A 24,168-nucleotide genomic window follows, 5' to 3' on the forward strand; every position below is an offset into this window, starting at 1 on the left:
CTTTGTGGGTAAACTAAATCGAAGTCATGCACAGATAGTGGGACCTGCAGCCTTCCCCCCCAGGTCTTTACGCGAGGTTGTAGTTAGGGTGCCTTGTTTTATCACTGAAACAAACCCTCCACATTTACCATGCTGGCTTGTTACATCACTAGTCAAAATGCATTGCAGCACACCGAGATAATTACTGAATGCAAACCAAAAACAAACAAACTGTTTTCATTCTTCACAGCCCTACATCTTTGGCTGAAAAGAAAACCTTTTTCCAGCGCTTTTTCTGTGTTGAAAGTAGAGCCCTCGCTTCTTCCTTGCATAAATACCAGAACACCTGGTGTTTTCTTGCTTGTCACTGCATAACGACAAAATGTTTGGCTTTGCTAATTTGGAGCATTTATTCCAGATGCGTTGCTTCAATGAATCAAATTTAATCTGTTCTGGGTAAACAGCCCCTCAGACTAAGTGGTCAGTGCTCAGAGCAACCGCTGAAACATAAGCTTGAAATGATAAAAAATGGGAATTTTCTGTGCTTCATGGTGAAATCAGCCAGCTATTATGGCCCTGTTGTGGAGAAACTCCCTGCCTTGGGAACCGCACCTGCCTCACTCAACAGCTTCTCCTTTTTAATACACGTGCACTGTTTTATGGTGCTTTCAGAGCACCAAAAGTCATCTGAGTGTTCAATTTAAAGCATTTTAGGCCAGCACGGCTGGTATTTGTGTGCTTACGTAAGCTGTAACTTCCCTCTTTTCAAAACAAGAAGGGGCGTGGAATCTCAGGCCTCGCTCTGTCACTCACTCGCTTTGATAGAATCACGGGCAACCTTTAAAATCCAAGCGAAGATGTCCAGCAGAGGGGGAGAGCGGAGGCTGCCTTTTTGCAAACCTTTCGCTGAATTTCTGCCCTGCCCCACTCTCACCTGCTACCCTTCGGGTCGTGCTGCGCCGCAGCCGGACGGGTGGGCTCCCTGCTTTGTTTCTCACCCGTGTCTCCTCTCTCCCCTTGCAGCCTGCCTACGTTCTGCAGATCTTCCCACCCTGCGAGTTCTCGGAAAGCCACCTGTCCCGCCTAGCCCCCGACCTCCTCGCCAGCATCTCGAACATCTCTCCTCACCTTATGATTGTCATCGCGTCGGTATGAGCTGTTTACTGGTTACTGACTTTTCCAAGGCCCTGCAGCAAAAAAAAAAAAAAAAACACAAAAAAAACACACAAAAAAACACAAAAAAACCACAAAAAAATCACAAAAACACACAAAAAATAAATAAAAATTAATAAAAAGAGAGCGAAAGTAATGAAACAAGAAAATGCTGCCAGACTACCAGCCTCCTGCCCTAACAGGCCTCGATCAAACTGTTGCTGGGTAGTAGTTCTGCTACCTTGTATGTTTACATATTGCTTTAGCTTATGGACAACTGATGCACTCAACAGGCGGACTGGTATTGGGTTTCTGTGCCTCCTTTTGGGGAAAATAAAGGATGGCTATTTTTTTTAACAAAAAGAAAATAAATAAAAAAGAACCTGAACTGCCTTTGCACTAAATTAGTGACTTGGACCTTTGCACAGTTGGAGACATGCTGTGACGTTCTGGATGTCTTGACACACATTAACACGCGCCGTGGACTAAACGCAGGACCTGGGAACTTCTGCTGAAATTTGTGGGTCAAGGATCATTTCACACATTATCTTTTTTTTTGTTGTTGGTTTTTTTTGTTTGTTTTGTTTTGTTTCTTTTTTTTTTTCTGGATGTGAACCTTCCTCTCCTCCACTTGCCCCTGCTGCAGCCGTCTTCTCTTCATCTGGGATGTACAGTTTACACTGAAAAAAAAAAAAACAAAAAGCAAAACAAAAGGGAGAGCTATTTTCCTTCCTGGTGGGATATGCAGAACTCAGTGGGTGTGTGTATATATAAATATATATATAATATATATAAATATATATAATACTGACTTTAAAAAAAAAATCAAATCCCCACAACATACATTTTTTTTTAATCTGTGCCAAAAATGTGTTTTCAGAGAAAATCTTATTTTCATACTCAGACTTTGTATTGTCACTCATTTGTAAGTGCGCTTCATTTAAACATGACCTCCCCTCCCTCGTCTCATGAGCTGTGGAAGTGTTATACACTTGTACAAAGACTTTCTACCCTCCTCTCCCTCACCTCCCCTAACACTTATTAATTTATGGAACTGTTTTCTCAGCGCAGTTTTGTTTTGTGTGTCCATTGGATTACAAACTTTATTAAAAAATACAAAACACCTCGCGCCTGGATGTGATCCCTCAGCCGTGCCGTGGGAGGGGGGAGCTTGGTGGCGGCTGGGGACCCGTCGGTGCCGCAGAGCTGCAGCCCTGCCCGGGGACGGCACCGCGGCTGCTGGACCGAGGTGCTGTGGGGATAGCACTTGGTTTAAAAAAAAGAAAAAAAGAGTAAATTCTAATCTTTGTTTATGTTTGTTTTTGTGTTGTAAATAGTTGTTAAACACTGAAGTTACATGCTTGTTTTTCTCAGGATGCTGTCAAAGGTGTTTTTAATTTAATTTTGATACGTGCCAACTACTGTCAAAAAAAAAAGAGAGATGGTGGGGGGAAAAATACACATGTACACAAAAAAAAAAAAAAAAAAAAAAACAACAAAACCCAACCACCACATACTTGTGTGGTTGGTTTCCCAAAGCAGCTGCAGCCCATGAGTGCTGAGGTCTCCAGAAGCAGACGGGCGGCTCATGGCACTGGGAGGGACGGCAGGGGCCATGCTGGCCTCTAGGCTGTGTGTGGCGGCTTCGCTTGGGGAGGTGAGGCCAGGGAGGCTGATGTCACAAAAATGTCCACTTGGCTTTGAAGCCTGACTCAGCGCCGTTAGCCTCAGGGGTCAGCAGCCCTTGCTATTGAATCATCCCAAATCTATTTTGCGTTGCAGTTTCCCTGGTGGCTTCTGTGCTGAATCCTTTTAAAAACCAGAAGCAGCTGTTTTTTGTTTTTTTTTTTTTTCCTTCCCTTCTCACTGCTTTTCCTCCCAAAAGCACGCGGGCCCAGCTGCTCAGCTCCAGCACAGGCCAGCAGCCGCACGTGCTGCATTTGCTCGCTGCTGCTGGTTTGGCCGGGTGGCACTGAGGTGTACCAGCAGCACTAGTGACCCAGCGCGACCGGCCACCTCGCCAAGTTGCACCCTGCAGGAGCAGCTAATGGGGCCTTACAGCACATACAGGGGCTCCGCTCCTTTCCCCGCTACAGGCAGGGGCTAGCCCCCTTCTGAGAGTTAAATAATTCATAATAAAGGCAGTGCGGATGCCCCACCGTCACTGCAGGGGAGTTGTGTCTCTCCATCAGCGCTGCTCTGTCCTCCTCTGGGGCCGGGTGTAACACGGGCAGGATCTGTCCTGGCGCGCTGCCCCCAGGCCATAGGGATGGGGATAGCGAGCACCAGCCCCGACTTGGTCCCAGGCCAGTGCCTGCAACTGGACAGAGGTGGTGGCAGTCCAGCTGGGCATTTGACCCACCGCACAGCAGAAACCCTGTAAAAATCGACTTTTAGCCCCAAAAGGCTCCACTTCGAAACCTGGCACTGCCTCTGTGTGCCCACCACCCTGCTGCCCCTCCAGCTGGGGAGGCGTGGGCCACGGGTCTGGGTGCTGTCGGGGCCCTGCATCCATCCCCACCGCCCTTACCCCAACCCCAGCGCAGCCCTGATGCTGGGGGTCCACTGGTCCCCCCCACTCAACTGCAGCAGCTGGGGAACAGCTTGGAGAGGGGCTTCAAGGGGCTCCTGGCCCCGGCCGCAGCCCCCAGCGCCGCCCCAGGAGGGTGGGAGCACCCATCTGCGCCGCCGTTAGCCATCAAAGCGATCCCTTGGTTCCTCTGCGCCAGCTGCGGGGGCTGCGGAGCGGAGCTGCTGGGCTCCAGCCCTGGGGGTCTCCCTCCTTCCCCCACAGCAGGGACAGACCCAGAAGTGCAGGTACAGGGGGCACAAAGGGCGGGGGAGGGCACGCCCCTGCCCCCTGAGAGACGCTGGGGGCCCATGGGGCGCAAAACACGCGTTAGAAAATATTGCAATTTATTCCTTCCGTCTCTCCTTCCAGAAATACACTTTTTACACCATTTCCAAGCAGCTGTCTTTAAATAAAGGCGAAGGAGGGCAGGCAGGTCACTCGGTGGGCGCCTGGCCCTCCCCGGCCAGCGGCACAGGGGCCAGGGGGGTGGCGGGGGGCTCAGGGGGGGCATCGCGGGCGCGAAAGAGCAGCTCCCCCGTGGGGAGGACCTGCTCTGTTTGCCAGGTGGCGGTGGCGGCCCCGTATTGCTGGTAAAAGTCCGTGTCGGCCTGGAACATGACGAGGGCCTGGGCCGTGTGGATGCGGACATGCTGCGCCAGGCTGGTGGCGTCCAGGAATTTCTCCCCGCAGGAGTCGCAGGCGTAGAGGATCTGGGTGTTGGGGTCTGCAAGGGCAGAGGGGAGGCCTGGGCTGGGGAGGCGGCAGGGCGGGAGCCGGTCGAACACGCCACCGGCCCCCTGCCCTCCTCACCTGCTTCCTGCACTTGTTTCACCGCTTTGGTGATCTCCGCTTTAAGTGCTTCAGTCTCGTCTGCCGTCACGGCAGCCGCCACGGGGACCACTGTGGGGGGAGAGGAGGGAGAGACGATGCTGAGGGGGCTGCGAAGAGATGGGGCTGGAGAGGGGAGCAGGACACGGGGCCAGGGGGGACTGTCCCCAACCCCTGGCTCTAACAAACCGTGCCAGAGGCTGCGGCCTCCTCCAACCTCCCTTTTGGGACAGCTCCCAGACCCGCCCCCACTCACCCGTGAGCTGCGTGACAGCGGTAGCGGCCAGTGCCTCGGTGGCAAGCGTCACCATGTCATCTGAGGCCACCGTGACGATGTTGACCTCGCCGCCGTCCTCCGGCTCAAGGATCTTCATGCCCGCCTTGCCCTGGTGCACCGTCTTCACGTGGGAGCGCAGGTTGTCCACCCGGTTGAAGCCACGGCCACACTTGTCACACAGGAACGGCTTCTCCCCTGGGGGCGAGATGGGAAGCGAGGGGTGAATGGCGGGGTTGAAGAGCTCGGGGCAGCCCGGGAACTGCAGCGGCACGCACCGGTGTGGATGATGATGTGCTTGGAGAGGTCGCCCACGTTGACGAAGGCCTTGTTGCAGACGGTGCACTTGTGGGGTCGGATGTTGTCGTGGTGGCGGATGTGGTTAGCCAGCTGGCTCGACTGCACGAACCTGTCGGGGACAGGGAGGCCGTGGAGCGGGCACGGGGACGAGGACCCTGTGATAGCACCACCCCAGCACTGCCATGGGGGGCGGCCGCGGCCCTCGGGGACGTCCCTTGGCACAAGGAGGGGACCGGGGGGGATGCTCACCTCTTGCCGCAGCGCTCGCAGACGTAGGGCTTCTCCCCCGTGTGCTGGCGCACGTGGGCGATGAGGGAGCTGGCCTGGGTGAAAGCCTTCCCGCAGATCAAGCACTGGCACGGCTTCTCTCCTGGGGGGGCAGCAGGAGGGCTCAGCCGCGTGGGGATCAAAACTCAACCCCCCTCTCCCCAAAAAAACCCCGACCCCCTGGGGAAACGCCCCAGGGCAGCAGAGCCGTGTCCTTACCTGTGTGGATGCGGACGTGCCGCTGCAGCGCCCCGGGGTCAGCAAACTGCCGCTGGCAGTGAACGCAGACGTAAGGCTTCTCCCCACTGTGGATCCGGAGGTGCCGCTTCAGGTTGCCTGCAAGCAGCCGCATCTCAGGGGGACACCGGTGCCCTCCTGTCCCTTCGCACACCCCGCGCAGCAACCCTTGAGGTCAGGGGTCAAGGGGTAACGCGAGCACCGCAGCGGTGGGCACAGCCAGAACAAGCACCCCGTGTTTGGGACGATGGACAGACGGCGCTGCTGCGGTTGTACCTACAGCAGTGCTCACGTTGGTCTCCTCCCAACCACCCCTCTGGCTCTGCAATAGTTTGGGGAGACAGGAGGAAATGCCTCCATCCTCCCCCACCAGCTCCTCTCCGGAGCATCCCCATCTGGGACACCGGCCTGGTCCTGCAGATGTTTTTGACCCAGCTGGAAACACGGGGGAGATGTTTGGGCAGGACGGCCGCGGTGTTGCGTAGGCTTAAACCCTCCTCTGTCCCCCCAGCGAATCTCCGGCGCTGGGGCCTCACCACCTACCAACCCGGTGCTACCTGAAGTGGTGAACTGCTTGCCACACTCCCGACACTTGAGGGGCCCGTCTGCAATGTGAATCTTCAAGTGAGCTTTCAAGTTCCCCACCTGGGGACAAACACAGGGATGCAGAGAGCTCCCCACCGTCCCCACCTCCCTCCGGTGGGTACCGAAAGCAAGGCCCTGACCCCTTCCCCCCAGCTCACCTGGTTGAATTTCTTGTCGCAGTGGGGACACTTGTGCTCCTTGTCGGTGTCGTGGGTCTCCAGGTGCCGCATTTTGGAGGTGGGGTCGGAGAAGGAGCGCCCGCAGTAGTCGCACTGGTACGGCTTCTCCCCGCTGTGCACCAGCTGGTGCCGCTTCAGGTTGCCGGAGGTGGTGAAGAGCTTGCCGCAGTCGTCGCAGCGGTACTTGGCCTCCCCCGTGTGCCGCTTCTTGTGCAGGTTCAGCAGGCTGATGAGGCGGTAGCTCTTCCCGCACTCCTCGCAGCCGTAGGGCTTCAGGGGGCTGCGGAGGAGACGGGGGGAAGCCGTGTGCCGAGCCCCGCTCCCTGCCGCGACTCCAGCTCTGCCCCCCAGCTGTGCCCCGCTGCGTCCCCCAGGGCGTCCTCAAGCCCCACAGGGTAAAAAGAAAGGGCGTGGGAGAGCACGGGCAGAGAGGCAAGTCTCCTCTCAGACTCCCTCTGCCCCAGCACGCGGACTGATTTTGTGAGAGTTTGAGCTTTTGCAGCAAAAGCCAAATTTTGTAGTGAAAATGCCAGAGCCCTCCTGTAGCTGGGACTATCCAGACCCTGCTAACCCTACAGCTGCCGACCCACCCAGATCAATCCCAGCGGCACAGAGCCACTCACCGACCTCTGCCTCACACCCTTAAGCTCCACTGTCATTGCCACGAGCTCCATCTGGCTCAGCCTGGTGGCGCCTGCTGCTCCCCAGCGTGCCTTACCTGTGCGTCTTCTCGTGGGCTTTGCAGGCGGCCGGGTCGGAGAAGGCTTTGTTGCACTCCCTGCAGGAGAAGGGCTTCTCACCGGTGTGGATGCGGATGTGTCGCTTGAAGTTCCCGGTGTGGGTGAACTCCTTCCCGCAGTCCTAGAGGCGGAGAGAGACGCACAGGCGTCCGGGAACACTGGTGACACCGAGGGACAGGAGCCCCGCTGGGGCCGCGGCCGTGCTCACCTCGCACTTGTGCGTGACGGAGCCGTAGGCTTTCGACTCGGTCCGGTCGCTGTAAGTGCCCGAGCGCAGCAGCCGGGTTTCACCTGAGTTCTCCTGCCCGGAGTCAGTGCTCCCTGATTCGTTATCCTCGGCATTTTCTCCATTTTCTAACTTGGGCTGCACCTCCCTGGGGGTTTTAGCCTCCTCTTCATCCTCTGCCACCATCTCCTCCTCTTCCTCCTTCCCTTCCAGCTCCATCTCTGCAGCCATTTAGAAAACGGGGACACTACGGATCAGGAGCAGAACCAGAGAGGCCAAACCCATCCGTGCTTCCTAACTCAAAGCCCGAGTTTAAGGCGATGGGGCTCGCCCTGTGTACTTGGGGACGCCCCGGTAGCTGTGCTGTACGACACGGGTGCTGCGCACACGCCAGGACCTCTGCCTGGAGTCAGGTTGGATTTGCAGCCCTAAAACCCTAAAGCTCCTGAGCGAACAGAGCAGCGTTTCCCACTCTGCCCCAGCTCTGCTCCCATGGGCTCTGTGACTCGGAGCAGACGGTGTTTTCACGGCGAAAGCCACACCAGCAAAACCAGCAAGGCTTCAGCCTGGCTTTGCCCTCAACCCCGTCCTCCTCCCAGGAAGGGAAAGGGAAAACAGCGAAGCTGCCACCACCGCGGTCACCACGGACGCACCTCCCGTCGCGGCGTGCTGGGGGACGCTGCCCTCGGCCGCGGGGCTGCTGCCGCCCATCGCGCCCTCCGCGGGCTGCGTGGGGCTGGGGAAGCCGTCAGCAGGGCCCGCCCGGGCGGCGCCGTCTGCACCTAGGAACAGCAGAGCGTGTCGGGGAGAAAACAGACGCTCGGCCCCACGCAGCGGAGCCTGGCAGCTGGACAGGGCGCCCGGGGGATTTTTGACATCACCTCCTGGTTGCTGACCTCCTGCGGGGACCTCTTTGACATCCCGCTGCTCCGCCTGCTCCTCGGGCTGTGCTGCTGCAGCCACGGGCGCCTCTTCCTTCCCCTCCTGGTTGGGAGGAACTTGTTTTGGTTTGTCAGAATCACCCCGCGTCACCGCTGCCACCGCTTTGTCCTCGACGGCTGCCTTTTCAGCCCCTGCAAGGGAAGAGGCATAGCAGCACACCGCACCACCCCTTGCGGCTCGTGCAGGGGCTAGAGGCCGGGCAGCTTTCCTCAGCTCCGCGGGGAGACGAGGAAGGCAGCAAGTCTTCAACAAAGCCAGCGAGCGGTGCTGCACAGGGCAATCAGAGCCACAAACGCCATCCGGATGCCCTCTGACAGAGGCTCTGTGCCTCAGACGTGTCTGGTCACCCAGCTGGGGTGCAGGGCCGGGCTGCAGCCAGGGAGCGCGCGGCTCAGCAGGGGGATTTCGAGCCTCTGCGGCTTGCTGGATGAGGAAAAGCGGATCCCCAGGGAGATGGGGCCGCGAGAAAGCTACGCACCCATCTCGGCGGGGACCTCCTGGCTCTCCACGGGGCTTTCTGCCAGCACCGTCAGGGACTTGAGCGCGTTGCAGGCACTGACGATCTCCTGCATCTGGAGGAACCCCGCCACGGCCAGCACGTCTTCCACGTTGTCGGGGTTCAGGCTCAGCTTGGCTGTGTACATGAAGTCCAAAACCTGGCCCAGGCCTGCGAGGGACACAGCACGCGCCGGCACCCAGAGATCAGCTCTCACCCGCGGCACCGACCCGGCCGGATGGTTTTCAGAAGCCGTGACGGGCTGAAAAGCCTCCCACAGAGCACCCCAGGCCCTACCTGCCGTGTTGTTGATGTCGAGGTGCACCACATCCTTCTGGTCCACGAAGAGCATCCTGAAATACTCGCTGCACGCCGCCAGCACGGCTTTGTGGGCCTTGAAGTTGATGCCATTCACCACGAAGGTGCAGTCGCACAGCAAGCCCAGCTGCCGCTGCTGGTTCAGCTGCTCCAGGACTTGCTTGCTGTGCTGGGGGAAATCCATGGCTGCGGGGAGAAGGCAAAGCCAGGGGTGAGACGGGACGAGGCGGTGCGAAACCCGAAAGGGCTGGGAACGACAGATCTGAAAGCCACAGAGCAACCTGGGCTGCCCAGGGGATCGCAATCCCCTGCTCCCTTCCAGCTGGGCTTCAAGCATCCTCCCAGACTGAAGCACGGGAGGTCGGACGGACCGAGGGAGGCCCGGCCTGGCCCAGCCGCTGCTGTTCTGTCCCGTTCCCTCCCCAGCGTGCGCCCAGCTTCCTTCGGAGGCCTGAAAGCGGCGGGACGATGCTCGGGACCCCCAGCGGACGTTGGCCGCAGACTGAGGGAACCGGGGGGTTTAGCAGAGCTGCTGAAGGCCGAGCTGTCCCCTGGGTCCCTGCCGTGCCCTCCACGCACGCCGTTTCTCCGCTGCCTCAAAGCTTCAGCTCTTTGAGTCGCCTCTCGAGACCCTCGCGGGCCTCCAGCACTCGGTGGGGATCCTCCAAAGCTCCCCCCAGCCTTGTGCCCAAGCAGCGCTCTGGGCGAACGCACGATCCTCGTCCAGCTCATCCTGTGGGGAGCTGAGACCAGGAGCTCCAAAATCCCTTGGGGTCCCATCACCCTCCTGCTCCAGGGCCAGGAAGGGGCCGCCGAGGTTTCCAGCTCCCCCCAGGCACAGACGCCTCCGCCAGGCTGGGCTCCTGCTCATTACATTGTCCAGAAACGAAGGCTGAAGGGACGGCCTCATCGCTTGTCGGGCCAGCCGAGAGTGAGCAAGAAGAGCAGAAAACACGGGGACGAGGCACAGCCGTGCGGCCGGGGCAAGGCTTGGTCTCGGCCCTGCGCAGGCAGGTTGTGGTTCCCCGGAGGTTTGCAGCCCACCTCACCCCAAGTGCCCTCACGAGCGGCACGGCGAATCCACGCTGGGGAAGGGCAGGTCTGGAGCCGCGAAACCAGCCCGGACGCTAACAAAAACCCAAGGGGCTCGGCGAGGGCCCTCCAGGGAGCCACCCAACCCGCGGGCTGGCGACGGCCCGGTGCTGGTGCGGAGCCCCAGCGCAGCAGGGGGATCGCGCAGGGGCCTCCCGCAGCCCCACGCGGGCAGCGAGGTCAGCGCGCAGCCCTGCGGGCGGTCACTTCAGCCCCAGGCGTTTCCCTTCAGCGCTGCCGGAGCGCGGGCACGCAGCGAGGCGAGGGAGCCGCCTCCTGCCTGCGACGGGTCGTAGCACGGTGCTCCTGAGCCACCTTGTGCCGAAGGATCAGCTGCAGGACCTCCAAGTCGCCTCACCGGCAGCAAGCGCCGGGCTGCTGGAGCAGGAGCGCCTCGCTTTGCGGCCTTCGGTCTCCCCCGATGGCATTCGGCACGGGAAGCCACGGCGGCTAAAAGAAACCCGCGGGAAGGGGTGTTGGGAGCTCAGGGAGCTGGAGGCTGGAAGGTGATGGTGCAGGAAAGCACAGAAGAGCACGGGTCTCCTCTCCTCGGAGCCAAAGCCTGCATCGCTGCCAGGGGTAAAGCCATGGGGACGAGCTCCTGCACGGGGACAAACCAGGGTCCGGCAAAGGTCTGGCTTTTCGGAGGCTCCCGACCACATCGGAGACGCGAAGCTCCCGTTCCACAAAGCTCCTTCGGGACGCACCGGCAGGCACAGCAGCAGAGGCACCGAGTGCCTGCGGTCCCCAGGAGCCACAGACCGCATCTGCGCCCACCTCTGCGCGTTTCCCCGCGCCCTCTGTTCCGGCTGGAGCTCCTTAAACTCTTCCTTAAAATCCTCGCGCTCCTTCTTGCGCGCAGGTCCCGAGCGGGCAGAGCCCTGCTTGCGACTCCTTCAGCAGCCGCGCTCCTTTCCGCCCCGGGCGGTGAGCAACGAGCACGCTTCGGCCTCCAGTTACCGCAGAGCCAAAACTTCTGCCAGCCCCCGGCCGGCCGGCGCCCTCGTTGCAGAGCTGGAACTTTCCAGAGCAGCGGTGCCATGGCAGGGCCGAGGCTGGGAAACCCGATGTTCCCCTGAGGAACCCCCCCGGCGTCACTCGTGTGGGCTCTCTCCTGCCCCAGAGGACCCCGCAGCCCGGGAAGGGCTCTCACTTCCCCTGTCCGACCGCCGCTTTCCGGTACTTCGGCCCCGTTTCACCCTGCCCTCGTCATCCCTGCCCGCGGCGGGGGGGTGGAACCAGATGATCTTTAAGGTCCCTTCCAACCCTTCCGCGATTCGTTCCCGCACGGGTTTCCCACCAGCAGGCCCCCCAGGTCCAACGTCCCTCGAGGCTCCCGGCGCACACGCGGACAGCTCCAGCCGAGCTGCCCGCTGGCGTTAGGGCTAACGCGCCACCAAGACCTCCCCCCACCTCTCCCAAAACACAGGGCGCTCTTCAGCCGAGCACCCCCCGACTGCCCCAAAATACAGCCCTCGAGAGCCACAGCAGTCAGCACCTGCACCGAGACCTGCGCCAACCCCCACGCGTACGTGACGACCCCGTAAGGCTTGCAGGGGAATCTCGATGCCCCTGGAAAAGCAGGATTTTTCTCAGCAGGCCCGGAGAAGCGACGGCGGTTCGATGCACCAGAAGGCTATTTCTGGTAAGCTGTAGGAGGCGCTTTGCATCCGAATGACGACTTTTACCACTCTGACTCTTCTTTCACCACTCTGACCCTTCCCGCCCCAGGGTTTTGCTCGGTGCTTCCTGGTGCTGAGGTCAGGCCCTGCGCGGCCCCCCCGGGAGGAGCGGGGTGAGAAGCTCCATTTCAGACCACAAAACTCACTGCCCCGGAGCGGCCGCGGCAGTTTCGTGCTGCTTTTTGTCCCCCCCTCACATTCCAGCGCCCATCGAGGTGCTGAACGACAAGTTTCCTCCCACAAGGCACCGAGGTCTGACGCCGAGGAGCCAGAACCGGGCGCCCTCCGCTCCCACCTCACCGGCAGCACACGAGCTCTGCTTTCCCCTCCCATTCCTCCCGACCCAGCTGCCGAGCCTTTCGTTACCCGATCAGTCACGGTGATGGAAAGCTTTGGCACTACAGCACCCACGCTCGTGGCACGCTCGCAGAGACAAACAGAGCCGTGGGGGCCCGGGGCACGTCCCCCACGAGCTGTCGCTGCCCCAGCGCTGCTTTTGTGGGGAGAAAAGCACAGCCCGACGGGGGAAAGGCCAGGGAGCAAACGGCGCTCTGACAGCCAGAGCAAAAGGGGCTCAGGGGCAGGTGTGGAGCAAAGGTTTCGCGTCTTTTCTCTGCACCAGCTCCGCGCCCCGCCACCCAGGTGCCTTCTGTTAAAAAGAAAAGATCCTCGAGTGCAGAGAAACGGTTCAAACGTTGCCTTTGGATGCTGTCACCAGCCAGCTGTCCGCTGCTACGCTGAGAAGACAACAAGGAGCAGGTTTGTGTTCTGCTCGCCGTCACCTCCGCTCCCCGGCGTCGGCTCAAGGGACAGCGCAGCCCCGGCCCTGCCGGTCTCAGTGACGAGCAGCCCGTCCTCACTTCCAGCAACTCCTGCCCAATTCCGCAGTAATTCCAGTTAAGACGAAGCTGGGAGCTGGCCTGACCGGAGCACTCCCGGCGCAGGCGGGCTGGCAGCACCACTCAGCGCTTCCTCCCCGTCCTCGTGCCGCACACCCGGGCGCAGCACCCGCGTTAGCTCCCGAGCTGGTCGCCGAACGAGGGAGAGGTCAAACCGAGCTGCGGCGGGAGCCGCCCGGGGACTTCAAACAATTCCCAAGTCAAGTTAAAAAAAAAAAAAAAAAAAGCCTTCGGACGCAGCACAGAGAAGGGGCTGAAGGAGACGGGCTCTGACGTCTGCGGCTGGCAGGCGAGGGGGGAAAAATCCCCGGGCCGTGACAGGCACAGAAACAACGCCCCGAGAGCACCGGGGGGGGGCGGTGGGGGGGGAAGAGGCGAGCGGGGGCCCGCAGCCAGCACCCACCCGCAGACCCCGGGCGTTTGGCTCCGGGCACGCAGCCGGGGCTGCGCAGGGCCCGGGGCCGCCTCTGGGGTTGGTTTTTTTTCCCGTTTTTTCCCCATTTTTTCCTCCCCCCCCCCGGCTCTAGCCCGGGGCGCTGACACCGCGGGGGGCCCCCTGAGGTGTTCCGGGGACCCCGGCCCCGGCCCCCTCCTGCAACACGGGGCCGAAGCGCCCCCCCCGGCCCCTCGAGACCCCCGGTCGCCTCCCCCCGGTCCCCGCCGAGCCCCCCAGCCCCCCCCAGCCCCCCCCCGGCCCCCCCCAGCCCCACCTGCCATGCCGGGGCCGGCGGCGGCCTCACAGCGCCGCCCGTGACACGGCCCAGACAAAGGGCGCCGCCATCTTGGCGCCGGGCGGAAGCGGCGTCGCCCGCACCCCCCGCCCCTCCGCCGGCGGCGCCCGCGCACGCGCGGGAGGGAGGCGGGAGGGGCGGGGTCACGTGGCGCGCTCGGCGCCCTCGCTGCCCTCCGGCCCCGCCGCCATCTTGGGGCCGCGAGGGGCCGCGAGGGGGTCGGGGCTGTGCGGCCCCCCCCCCGAGGGGGGAGCGGGGCCGGGTGGCCCCCTCCGAAGGGCTTGTGGCCGGGGGTCCCCCCCCGAGGGGGGCTCGGGGCTCCTGCAGCCCCCCAGGGCGCCCCCCCGGCTGGGAGGGGCGGTGGCCGGGGAATGACGCCCCGCTGTGATGGCGGCCGGCTGTCCCCACAGGGAGGCTGCGGGTCTGTGGGGCGGGCACGGGCTGAGGGAAACGGCGGTACCCGGCCTGCAGCCCCCGTGCTGGTGGGTCGGCTTGGTGTGGTCATCTCGAAGGTCGTTTCCAATCTAAGTGGTCCTGTTTGTTTCTAATCACCTCAGGGAGCGCAGAGGGCCACGGTGGCCGCCTGAGGAGCTCTCAAGGCAGCCTTTGCCCAGAGCGTGTTGCGATACGCTGGTGGGTGTGGGGGCACCCGTCTGCCACATGCGTGTAGGGGGCAGACCGGAGGCCACACAATCCCAAAAGCACAATGTTCCTGACTTACCTGCTTCCCCATAAGGTAGGTATTTCATGGCCAGCCTGCCAAAAACGAGCCCGTTACGGGGCCAAACTGGAGGGGAGGGTGTTGGGGGTGTTCTGGTGTTGGGGCTCTGAGCTGCCCCTTCACCCTCTTACCCTGCTCTGAAATCTCTTGCTGCAAACAAACCCAGTCAGTTTTGGGGAGGAAAAAGCCTTTTTTCCTTCCCGTAGGACTTGCTGGGTAAGGGACACCTGCCAGACCCTCACCACTAGATGGCAATGTGTGACCGCGGTGGGTGGTGCCACGGCGCCCAGGGGTGCGATTTTGGGGCAGAGCAGGTGTGTCCCGGTGCCCCGGCCTCTGTATATCCATGGCTCTGATTTCCTGAGCTGTACTGGGTCTTTTGCAGCCATTACAAGCTTTTATGATGATGTTTAAACGTTGTTTCTCACAGCAAGCAGTCCCCCAAGCGCTGCGTGCGTAGACGAACCCCGCATCAGCTCCTGCCTCGCCCGACTTGATGATGAGCCAGAAATAAAGCAGAATTAAAAGGACTGCAGGCAGAGCCTCGTGCCCGTCCTTTGCGGCGCTGCAGGCGCGTTCCTGCGGATCACCAGCCGTCAGGGGACGAACCGACCTCGCGGCTCTCGCCCCCGCGCGCCCCGGCAATCCGAGCTGGGCGGCGGCGTGTGGTCGCTATAAACAGCCGCTCGCCCCGAGCGCTGTGTTTGTACACACGGCCTCCTGCGCCCTGGCCTCCTTCCACCCCTGACGCGGTGGCCCGGCCTCCCTTCCCGCCCTCGGGGTGGCTTTGGGGCAGCGTTTGGTCCCGCCAAGGAAGGAGCCCCTGGGCTTGGCGGCCGCTCTGCGGCTTGGCGGCCAGGCCGGGAGACTTGCCGGCCGTGCCGCAGCCTGCCGCCGGTGGGCTTGCCGGTGGGCGAGCGGAGGAGAAGGGGATTTGGTGACCTTCCAGGTGGGCTGGCAGCCCAGCGGCTGAACAGCTGAGGGAAGGGCTCAGAAATAGAGCGGCCGGGAAGAAATGAGTCACCCTGGCTGGAAATAAACAGGGCAGCGGGCACGGAGGGAGGCGAGCTGCTCGGGACAGCTCTGTCTGCATCCAGGTTTTTGTCCGGGAGGAGGAACTGCCGTACCTGCTACCGACATCCCCGTCAGGGCTGAACCCGCAGCCGCCCCGGCACTGTAACTCGGCCTCTTTGGGGGAAAAAAAAAAAAAAGATGGAGGAGACAGTAGTTGTCAATAATTTATCACAACCCAGTACAAGCTGTATATACAAAGAGAAGCTCTGGCGAAGGGTCGGGGAAGGGCTCGCTCCCCGGCCTCACTCCTCACGTCCGTCCCAGGGTGAAACCGCCCCCGGAGGCTCCTTGGTGACTGCTGCAGGACTTCCAGGTCTTCCCGATCCGCCCACGCCAGCCAAAAATTGACATCATCCAGAGCCTGCAGCCTCCCGGGGGGGTTGCAAGCGAAGGATGCGTGCCCCCGTGCGGGTTTCACCCCCCGTGCCTCTAAGGGAGCCCGCGGGGAGCGCTCCCGTCCCCTCCTTGCCAACCCGGCGGGGTCGCGGCCAGCTCGGCGGGCTCCCCCGCGCCCACGCAGCTAAAAGAACGCCGGTGTCACCCAAACGCTACCCACACGTCGCCTACGGGGTTGGGGGTGGAGGGGAATGGCCCGTCCCCGGCGCCGTGCCCGGCCGCTCAGATTTTGATCTCAGTCCGGAAGGTCTGCTGGACGTGCTCGGTGTGCTTGGCGGGCTGCCGCCGCGCCCGGATGGTCAGCGTGCCGTCGTCCCCCAGCGAGGAGGACACCGACGTGGGGTCCACGTCCTCGGGCAGCTGGCACTTGTGGGTGAAGGTGTTCATGACGGTGCCGTCCCCGGCCAGCTGCGAGGGGAGAAGGGGCGGTTGGAGGCTGCGAGCGGCACGGGGACGCACTGTCCCCTGCCCTTGGGCGAGGCCTGCGGTCACGCCTTGTGTGCGGTGTTAATATTTATCTCCCCGCAGGTGTGGTGGCGAGGCGTGAGTCACCCGGACGGACAATGGTGCCTTTTTTGGAGCTGCTGGGTGCTCCCGGGGGGGCTGAAATTCGGGGTGTGGGGAGGAACCATCTGTAAAAGGTGCGATCGTGGGGGCTGGGCGGCCGCCAGTTCGCCCGGCCTCGCGCACCGACACCTCGCGGCATCCTGTGCAGGGGGTGACGCGTGGGGGCAAAACGACGAGGAAATGGTGAATTCAAGCCCACCAGTGCTAAATTACGGCCAGGACCAGCGGGAGGTTGGGGGAGGACGTCCCTGTGTCCCCAGGCCAGCGTTGGGGACGGGATTTGGGGGCCGTGGGTGGGTGGGGTGGCGGTGGGGGCGCGCTCACCTTCTCGGCGTGCACCTCGATCTGGTTGTTGGAGGTGGTGACGATGATGTCCTCGGGGGCGAAGTCGCTGACGTCCACTGTGAACTGGTAGGTGTTGCCCAGGGTCTTAATGTTCCCGGTGCTGCCGGGCCGAGCTGGAGGGGAGCGCGGGGGTCAGCGCCTCCCTGTCCCCCTCCCTGAAAGAGTGGCCGGGGCCCCCTCGCCCCCCCCAGTGCTGGCTTAGCCCCCCCCAACCTTCCCGCTCCCCCGAGATAACTCAGACACGTTCCCCACAGCTCCGGCTTTGATCCCCCAGCCCAAGCCCCCCGACCACCCTCGGGGGGACGCCGTGCTGGGCGCCGAGGCCCTCGCCCAGCGCCACTTGCCTGGGAAGCCCAGCGGCTCGCCGCGGGGCCGGACGAAGCTCCCGAAAAGCTCCATGGGGCGAGCGGGCGACGACGACCGGCTGTGGTGGTGGAAGCTGTGCTCCGACCGGAAAGCAGACGAGGATTTCACGTTCATCCACCTCCCCGAGCGTCCGCGGCGCGGGAGGGGAGCGAAAGCGGCCGGCGAAGCCCCCTCCTCGGCCTCGCGGCGAAGACGAACGGGGCCGGCTATTTCGGGGGCGGCTGCCGAGCTTATAAAGCCCCGTTAGGCTCTCGGCCGCCTTCCAGACCTCTTGTAAAACCGGCTAAATTTAGGTCCTGCTACATCACTCTGGACACCGTGGAAATTTTTTCCTCTCTCCCCCCCCCCCCCCCGCCCTGTCGCCGGCTCCGCTCCTCCCCGTCCCGAATCCGATGCCATTGCTGGCGTTCCTGCAGGTCCCGATAACGCGGGCTCCCGAAAACAGGAGGATGGGGAGGTGGCACTGGGGTATGTGGGGGGGGACGATGCCCCAAAAGGATGGGGGGGGGGGATTTGGGGGAAAAATCCCCAGGTCCCAGGGCACCTTCCAGCGCGGCCGCGCCAGCCACGTGGAGTTTGTAGTAATAATAATAATAAAAAGTTATTAAAAGTGTCCTTGTGGGGACACGGGACTGGAGCGCGGCCAAGCTGGTGGCTGTGGCAGCACCCTGTGGGTGTTGGGGGGGGGAATTCCCTGGGAGGGGTGTCTCTGCCTTCCCCCCAAAATGTGGCCACATCCCGGGAAGCTTCCCCCCAGACCCTAGGACGGCTGAGGCCGCGTTTTGGGGCAGAAAAACAGGAGCTGGTGAGCGGCTCGGCAAGCAGACCATGTAAGGCTTTATTCCCCGTGCTGACCCGCTGGGCAGCGCTGCCAAAAAATGCGGGGGGGGGGGGGGCTGTAACGTGAGTACCCCCCACGTGCTGAGTAATTTCGGCGGGCGCCTGAGTCACCCTTGGCTCTTCCCTTGCACGGAGATGCTCGGAGGCCAAAGCATCGCCGAGGGCTGGGGGCCGCAGCCTTCCTCAGGCTGGGTTGGATTTGCCCCCCCCGGGGCGTATTCGGAGGCTGAAACCCTCCCCGCTGCGCTCCGGCTGGCTCCAGCCCGCGCGGGTCTGGCCGCCTCGTCAAGGTCGTTTTTAATGAGCTTGTTTGCAAACTCATTTCCACCACGGCGCAGGCAGAGCCCGCAGCACCGGCCGGGGCAGCCCCCGGTCCCCAAAACGTCCCCGGGATGGAGCCCCCCAGCCCCGAGGTGCCCCCGGGGGGGCTGCGGGACGAGCAGAGGGTGCTGGTGTCGGCGCACAGCTGGCGGCCCTGCCCCAAAGCCCGCAGGAGGCTCCGAGGTGAGACCCTCGCCCCTCGTTTTGGCCACCTTGGGTTGGTTTTATTTGGGGGAGGGGGGCAGCACCCCTTTGGACCCCCCCCCCTCACCCCGCAGGGTGCTTGGAGCTGGTGAAGCGGCAGCTCTTCCGCGTGGGCGAGGACTGGTACTTCCTCTTCGTCCTGGGGGTCCTCATGGCCCTCATCAGCTTCATGATGGACCTCATCGTCTTCAGGCTCTACGAGGGTAACGAAGGGGCTCCAGCCCCAAAACTGGGCAGTGGGACAGTGGGACAGGCATGTGTGTGTGGGGGGAGGGTCTCTGGGGGCAGCACCCCTCCCGGCACTTCTTTTCCAGCCCACCGGTGGCTCTACCAAGAGGTTGGGGATTATCTGGTGCTCAAGTACCTCTCATGGACCATCTACCCCGTGGCCATGGCCGCCTTCTCCACTGGCTTCTCCCAGAGCATCACGCCGCATTCGGGAGGTGAGCGGCCCCCCCCCCCCCCCCCCGGCCTCCCCACACCACCCCCACTGTGGGGAACCCCCAAAATTTGGAGCCCCCCCCCCCCATACTTGGATTTCTCCAACTTTGGAACCCCCAAAATTTGGAGGTCCTCACCAATAAATTTGGTGCTCCCCAAACTTGAAGGTACCCCCCCCCCCCCCCAGTAAATTTGGAGCTCCCCAACCTTGGAAGTCCCCAAACTTGGAACCCCCCAAATTTGAAGCTCCCCAAAATTGGAGGTGTTCCCCCCCAAAAAAAATAAATTTGGAGCTTCCCAACCTTGGAAACCCCAAAATTTGGAGCTTCCAAAACTTGACCCCCCCCCCCCAAATTGTAGGCCCCCCATGTGGAGCCCCCCCACAACCCAAGCTGAGCTGGTGCCACCTTCTCCCCCCGCCAAGGCTCCGGCATCCCCGAGCTCAAGACCATCCTGACCGGCGTGGTGCTGGAGGAATACCTGGCCATCAAAAATTTCGGGGCCAAGGTGGTGGGGCTGACCTGCACCCTGGCTTGCGGCAGCACCATTTTCCTCGGCAAAGTGGTGAGCAGGGAATTCCGCCGGGAATTTCGCCGGGGGCTCGGCACCGCGGCCGCTCAGCACCGCGGCCGCTCAGCACCACGCCCCCTCCGCGTCCCCAGGGTCCCTTCGTGCACCTCTCCGCCATGGCCGCGGCGTATCTGGGGAAGATGCGGACGTCGGTCACGAGGGAATATGAGGTGGGGGAGCTGCTGGGATGTTGTTTTTTTTTTTTTTTTAACCCATTTCCCTTCAAAAAACAGGGGATTTTGGTTAACCCCCCCTCCTCCGCAGGACAAATTCAAGCAGAACGAGATGCTGGTGGCAGCGCAAGCCGTCGGCGTGGCCACAGTTTTCGGGGCGCCCATCAGTGGTGAGGGACCCCCCCCACCCCCCACCCCTTCCCAAAGCTGAGGACCCCCGGGGCCCCCCTGAGCGGGTCCCCCCCCGTTTCTCCAGGGGTGCTGTTCAGCATCGAGGTGATGTCGTCCCACTTCGCCGTGCGGGATTACTGGCGTGGCTTTTTCGCCGCTACCTGCGGCGCCTTCATGTTCCGCCTCCTCGCCGTCTTCAACAGCGAGCAAGGCAAGGCCGGGCAGGATGTGGCCCCCGCAGCATCTCCTGGCCTCCCCTCAAAACCCTTCCCGCCTCCCCAGAGACCATCGCGGCGCTTTTTAAGAGCGACCTCAAGATTGATTTCCCCTTTGACCTGCCGGAGACCTTCTTCTTCATGGTTTTGGGGTAAGGAGGGACCTGCTGGGGACGGGCTCCTGAGCACACCCTGCCCATACCCTGCTTTGTTCTGCCTGTACCCTGCCTGTGTTCGGCCTCTACCCTGCCCATACGCTGCCCATCTTCTGCCCATACCCTGCCTTTATCTTGTCCGTACCCTGCCCGTATTCTGCCCATACCCTGCCTGTATTCTACCTGTATCTTTTCCATATCCTGCCTGTACCCTGCCCATACCCTGCCTGTGTCCTACTCGTACCCTGCTCATACCCTGCCCATACCCTGCCTTTATCCTGCCTGCACCTTGCCCGTACCCTGCCTGCACCTTGCTTGCACTCGATCTGCACCCTGCCTGCACCCTGCCTGCACCCTGCCTGCACACTGCCCCTTCCCCTGCCCCTTCCCTGCCCGTGCCCTGCCCGTGCCCTGCCTGCACGCTGCCCTCTCCTCCCCAGGGCCATCTGCGGTGCCATCGCCTGCGCCTACCTCTTCTGCCAGCGCTGGCTGCTGGCGGCCGTCAGGGAGAACCGGCTCACGGGCAGGCTGCTGGCTACCGAGTCCGTCCCGGGCGTCCGTGTGTCTGTCCCATGTGTCCCCTAGCACATCTGTGCAACCACCCCGCGTGTCCGTGTGTCCCACCCCACACATCCATACGCCCACCCCACACATCCACACGCCCACCCTGCGCATCCCCGTGTCCCCCCCGTGCACCTCACGTGTCCCTGCAGTGTCCGTGTGTCCCACCCCACGCACACTGTGCGTCCGTGTGTCCAACCTGCGCGTCCACGTGCCCGCTCTGCACGTCCGTGTGTCCACCTCGTGTGTCCGCGTGTCCCCCCATTACCTCCCTGAGCCCACTCCGTGCACCCCACACACCCACATGTCACCTTGGTGCGTCCTCGCATCCCACCCCCTGTGCCCAAACACCCTCCACGTGGCCACGTGTCCCCCCGCCCGTCCATGCGTCCCCCCAGCACGCCCGTACACCCACCCCGTGCACCTCACACCTCCAAGTCCCCTTCGCATGTCCATGCATCCACCCCACGTGCCCTCCCTAGCGTGTCCGTGCGTCCCACCCCCCCACGTCCATACACCCTGCCCCATCCCGTGTCCGTGTGTCCGTCTGTCTGTCCCAGCCGCCCCCTCTCCCCCCAGCAAGCCCCTGTACTCGGCGCTGGTGGTGCTGCTGCTGGCCTCCATCACCTTCCCTCCGGGCCTGGGGCAGCTGATGGCCTCCAGGGTGAGCAGGGGCTGGGGGCACCCCACCGCCACCCCCCACCCAACCCCATGCTCATGCTGTCCGTCCGTCCGTCCGCCCAGCTGTCCATGAAGGAACACCTCATCTCGCTCTTCGACAACCGCACCTGGGGGGTGCTGGCCCAAAACGCTTCGGCGGCCCCCGCGGTGCCCGGGGACCCGCAGCGCCTGTGGCAGGAGTGGTGCCACCCCTCCGCCACCATCTTCGGCACCTTGGCCTTCTTCCTGCTGATGAAGGTACCCCCGGCCCTCTCGTGCCCCCCCCCCCCCCCAGCACCACCAGCTGCTGTCCCTATGGGTGACGAGCCCCCTGCCCCTGCTCTGTGCCCCCCCCCAGTTCTGGATGCTGACCCTGGCCACCACCCTGCCCCTGCCCGCCGGGTACTTCATGCCCATCTTCATCTACGGTGAGCTTGGGGGGGGGGGCACCCAGCCCCGGGGTGCATTTGGTCCAGGGGGGCACAGGGGGGGTGCATGGAGCCCTGGGGAGAGGTACAGGGGGTGTACGCAGCCCTGGGGTGCAAACGGAATGGTTTTGGGGGGGGAGGGGGTGCCTGGCCCCATTGGGGGTGCACCCAGCCCTGGGGTGCATCTGGTTTGGAGGGGCGTGCAGGGGGTGCATCCAGTCCCTTTGGGGGGGGGTAAGGGGGTTGCATCCAACCGGGGTGGGGGGGTTGCATCTGGCCCTGGGGGGGGGTACAGGGGTTGTGTGCAGCTCCGGGGGTGGGGTTTGCATCCTGGGGGGGACATGGAGGGGGAGGCTGTGTCATTTTGGGGTGGGGGCATTGGGGGGGGTGGTATCCATGCTGGGAAGGGTGGGAGAGGGTACATGCAGCCCCTTTTGGGGGGGGCAGTACCCAGCCCTGGGGGGGGTGCATCTGGCCTGCTGGGGGTACAGCCTGGGGGAAGGGGGTGCATCCATCCATTCCCTGGGGGGCCCTGGGCTTCTTCCACCCCGCCCCCACCCCCCCCCCAACCCCCCAACCCCGCAGGAGCCGCCATCGGGCGCCTGACGGGGGAGGTCGTGGCCTCGCTCTTCCCCCACGGCCTCCGCGTGGAGGCCACCACGCACCCCATCGTCCCCGGGGGCTACGCGCTGGCCGGTAAGTCGGTGACACTGGGAGGGGGGGGACAGTGACATCCCCAGCCATGCACCAATGCCGCCCCCCCCCCCCACCCCGTGCCGTGCCGTAGGAGCTGCCGCCTTTTCGGGGGCCGTCACCCACTCCATCTCCACCGCCCTGCTGGTGTGCGAGGCCACCGGCCACCTGGCCCACGTCCTGCCCGTGGTCCTGGCCGTGCTGGTGGCCAACGCCATCGCCCAGAAGTGCCAGCCCTCCTTCTACGACGGCACCATCATCGTCAAAAAGCTGCCCTACCTGCCCCGCATCCGCAGCCGGCACATGGCGTGAGGCCCAGCCCTGGCACCCCACGGAGGCTCTTTTGGGGGGAAATCCCTGCAAAGTGGGGAAAATTGGGTTTTTGTCCCCGTTCTCCAGCTCCTACCGGGTGGTGGTGGAGGAGTTCATGGATCGGCGGGTCGTGGCCGTGGCCAAGGGTGATGGCTTTGAGGAGGTGCTGGCAGCCCTCAGTGCCACCACCGATGGGGAATACCCCGTGGTGGAGAGCGCAGGTAGGGTGCGGGCACCCCGGGGGCCTGGTGGCCGTGGGGACATCTCACCTGGTGGCTATGGGGACATCTCACCTGGTGGCCATGGGGACATCTCACCTAGTGGCCGTGGGAACACTTCACCTGGTGGCCATGGGGACACCTCACCTGGTGGCTATGGGGACATCTCACCTGGTGGCCGTGGGGACATCTCACCTGGTGGCTATGGGGACATCTCACCTGGTGGCCGTGGGGACATCTCACCTGGTGGCTATGGGGACATCTCACCTGGTGGCCGTGGGGACATCTCACCTGGTGGCCGTGGGGACACCTCACCTGGTGGCCGTGGGGACATCTCACCTGGTGGCTATGGGGACATCTCACCTGGTGGCCATGGGGACACCTCACCTGGTGGCCGTGGGGACATCTCACCTGGTGGCCGTGGGGACATCTCACCTGGTGGCTGTGGGGACATTTCACCTGATGGCCATGGGGACATCTCACCTGGTGGCCGTGGGGACATCTCACCTGGTGGCTGTGGGGACATTTCACCTGATGGCCATGGGGACATCTCACCTGGTGGCCGTGGGGACATCTCACCTGGCTTGTGCCACCCCTGCAGGGTCACCCACGCTGGTGGGCACCGTCAGCCGAGCCCAGCTGGTCGCCTTCCTGCAGAGCCACGAGCACCCACGGGCGCCCCCAGGGCCGCTGCAGGAGAAGGTGAACCTGAGGCACGCACCGCACCCAAAGGAGACGTTTTTCCACCCAGAAAATTAACGCGTCACCTTCTGCCCTCCCCTGCAGCCAGCCTCCATGGGGACAGTTGGGGACGACTGCGCCATCGAGCCCGTCATGCTGCAGCTCTCACCGTGGACCTCGCTGCACCAGGTTTGGGGTGGGGACAGACGGCACGAAGCCCCCCTCCCTTTCCCAAATGTTGGCTTTGTCCCCACGTGCCCCCCCCCCCGCAGGCACACCACCTCTTCGAGCTGCTGAAGCTGCAGCGCATCTTCGTCACCCGCTACGGGCAGCTGGCGGGGGCCGTCACACGCGCTGAGGTGGGACACGGGGGGGGGACACGGGGGGGGACGACACAAGGAGGGGACACGGGGGGGGGGGGGGGCACATGGGGGGACGGCGCCCGTCCCACTGCCTCCTTCCCCTTGCAGCTGCGGAGAGCGATCGAGGAGCTCGCCAACCCCAAGTGACCGCCGTTCCCGCTGCTCCGTTGTAGCCATTAAATGTTTTTTTGGGGG

The 24,168-nt window shown here is 62.9% G+C and overlaps 4 protein-coding genes and 1 long non-coding RNA gene across 15 annotated transcripts in view; 3 read left to right on the top strand and 2 right to left on the bottom strand.

Moving 5' to 3' along the window:
* SPEN (spen family transcriptional repressor) overlaps window positions 1–2,254 on the top strand; it is a 66,158-nt gene extending 63,904 nt beyond the window's left edge. For all 3 annotated transcript variants that reach the window (XM_080564380.1, XM_080564381.1, XM_080564382.1), the window contains one exon: window positions 1,003–2,254. In XM_080564380.1, coding sequence (XP_080420506.1) covers window positions 1,003–1,134 — 132 coding nt within the window. In that variant the 3' untranslated portion in view covers window positions 1,135–2,254. The remainder of the gene's footprint in view (window positions 1–1,002) is intronic.
* On the bottom strand, window positions 1,676–13,623 carry ZBTB17 (zinc finger and BTB domain containing 17). Of its 5 annotated transcripts, none has more exons than XM_080564387.1 (15): window positions 13,479–13,621; window positions 9,075–9,281; window positions 8,760–8,948; window positions 8,236–8,412; window positions 7,993–8,121; window positions 7,322–7,560; window positions 7,092–7,234; window positions 6,353–6,653; window positions 6,167–6,254; window positions 5,592–5,708; window positions 5,355–5,475; window positions 5,084–5,214; window positions 4,788–5,003; window positions 4,514–4,603; window positions 4,027–4,427 (listed from the first exon to the last, which is right to left on the bottom strand). In XM_080564387.1, the coding sequence occupies exons 1-15, from the start codon at window positions 13,483–13,485 to the stop codon at window positions 4,138–4,140; spliced, it is 2,445 nt and encodes an 814-aa protein (XP_080420513.1). In that variant the 5' UTR covers window positions 13,486–13,621; the 3' UTR covers window positions 4,027–4,137. The 5 variants fall into 5 exon arrangements, with proteins under 5 accessions (XP_080420511.1, XP_080420510.1, XP_080420509.1 ...); XM_080564386.1 differs by having other exon boundaries at window positions 8,221–8,412; XM_080564385.1 differs by having other exon boundaries at window positions 1,676–4,603; window positions 13,479–13,623.
* A 40-nt stretch (window positions 13,624–13,663) lies between these two features.
* Window positions 13,664–16,871, top strand: LOC308181312. Of its 2 annotated transcripts, XR_013941409.1 has the most exons (3): window positions 13,673–14,235; window positions 14,651–16,440; window positions 16,857–16,871. It is a non-coding gene; the product is annotated as an uncharacterized lncRNA (long non-coding RNA). The 2 variants fall into 2 exon arrangements; XR_013941408.1 differs by lacking the exon at window positions 16,857–16,871 and having other exon boundaries at window positions 13,664–14,235; window positions 14,651–15,928.
* HSPB7 (heat shock protein family B (small) member 7) lies at window positions 15,445–17,227 on the bottom strand. The gene is made up of 3 exons (XM_080564399.1): window positions 16,947–17,227; window positions 16,582–16,715; window positions 15,445–16,098 (listed from the first exon to the last, which is right to left on the bottom strand). Exons 1-3 carry the CDS (start codon window positions 17,080–17,082, stop codon window positions 15,913–15,915), a joined length of 456 nt encoding a protein of 151 aa, XP_080420525.1. The 5' UTR covers window positions 17,083–17,227; the 3' UTR covers window positions 15,445–15,912.
* A 198-nt stretch (window positions 17,228–17,425) lies between these two features.
* LOC308181307 (chloride channel protein ClC-Kb-like) lies at window positions 17,426–24,168 on the top strand. 4 transcript variants are annotated; one of them, XM_080564393.1, is made up of 19 exons: window positions 17,577–18,312; window positions 18,408–18,536; window positions 18,648–18,776; window positions 19,199–19,338; window positions 19,437–19,514; window positions 19,609–19,687; window positions 19,774–19,899; window positions 19,971–20,055; window positions 20,499–20,600; window positions 21,199–21,283; window positions 21,364–21,537; window positions 21,638–21,707; window positions 22,293–22,403; window positions 22,495–22,708; window positions 22,800–22,933; window positions 23,532–23,632; window positions 23,717–23,800; window positions 23,884–23,970; window positions 24,082–24,168. In XM_080564393.1, exons 1-19 carry the CDS (start codon window positions 18,201–18,203, stop codon window positions 24,118–24,120), a joined length of 2,079 nt encoding a protein of 692 aa, XP_080420519.1. In that variant the 5' UTR covers window positions 17,577–18,200; the 3' UTR covers window positions 24,121–24,168. The 4 variants fall into 4 exon arrangements, with proteins under 4 accessions (XP_080420516.1, XP_080420517.1, XP_080420518.1 ...); XM_080564390.1 differs by having other exon boundaries at window positions 17,426–18,312; window positions 22,800–23,632; XM_080564391.1 differs by lacking the exon at window positions 20,499–20,600 and having other exon boundaries at window positions 17,426–18,312; window positions 22,800–23,632.

The sequence above is a fragment of the Anser brachyrhynchus genome, assembly GCF_964034855.1.
Source record: "Anser brachyrhynchus genome assembly, chromosome: 21".
Taxonomy (NCBI): Eukaryota; Metazoa; Chordata; class Aves; order Anseriformes; family Anatidae; genus Anser; species Anser brachyrhynchus.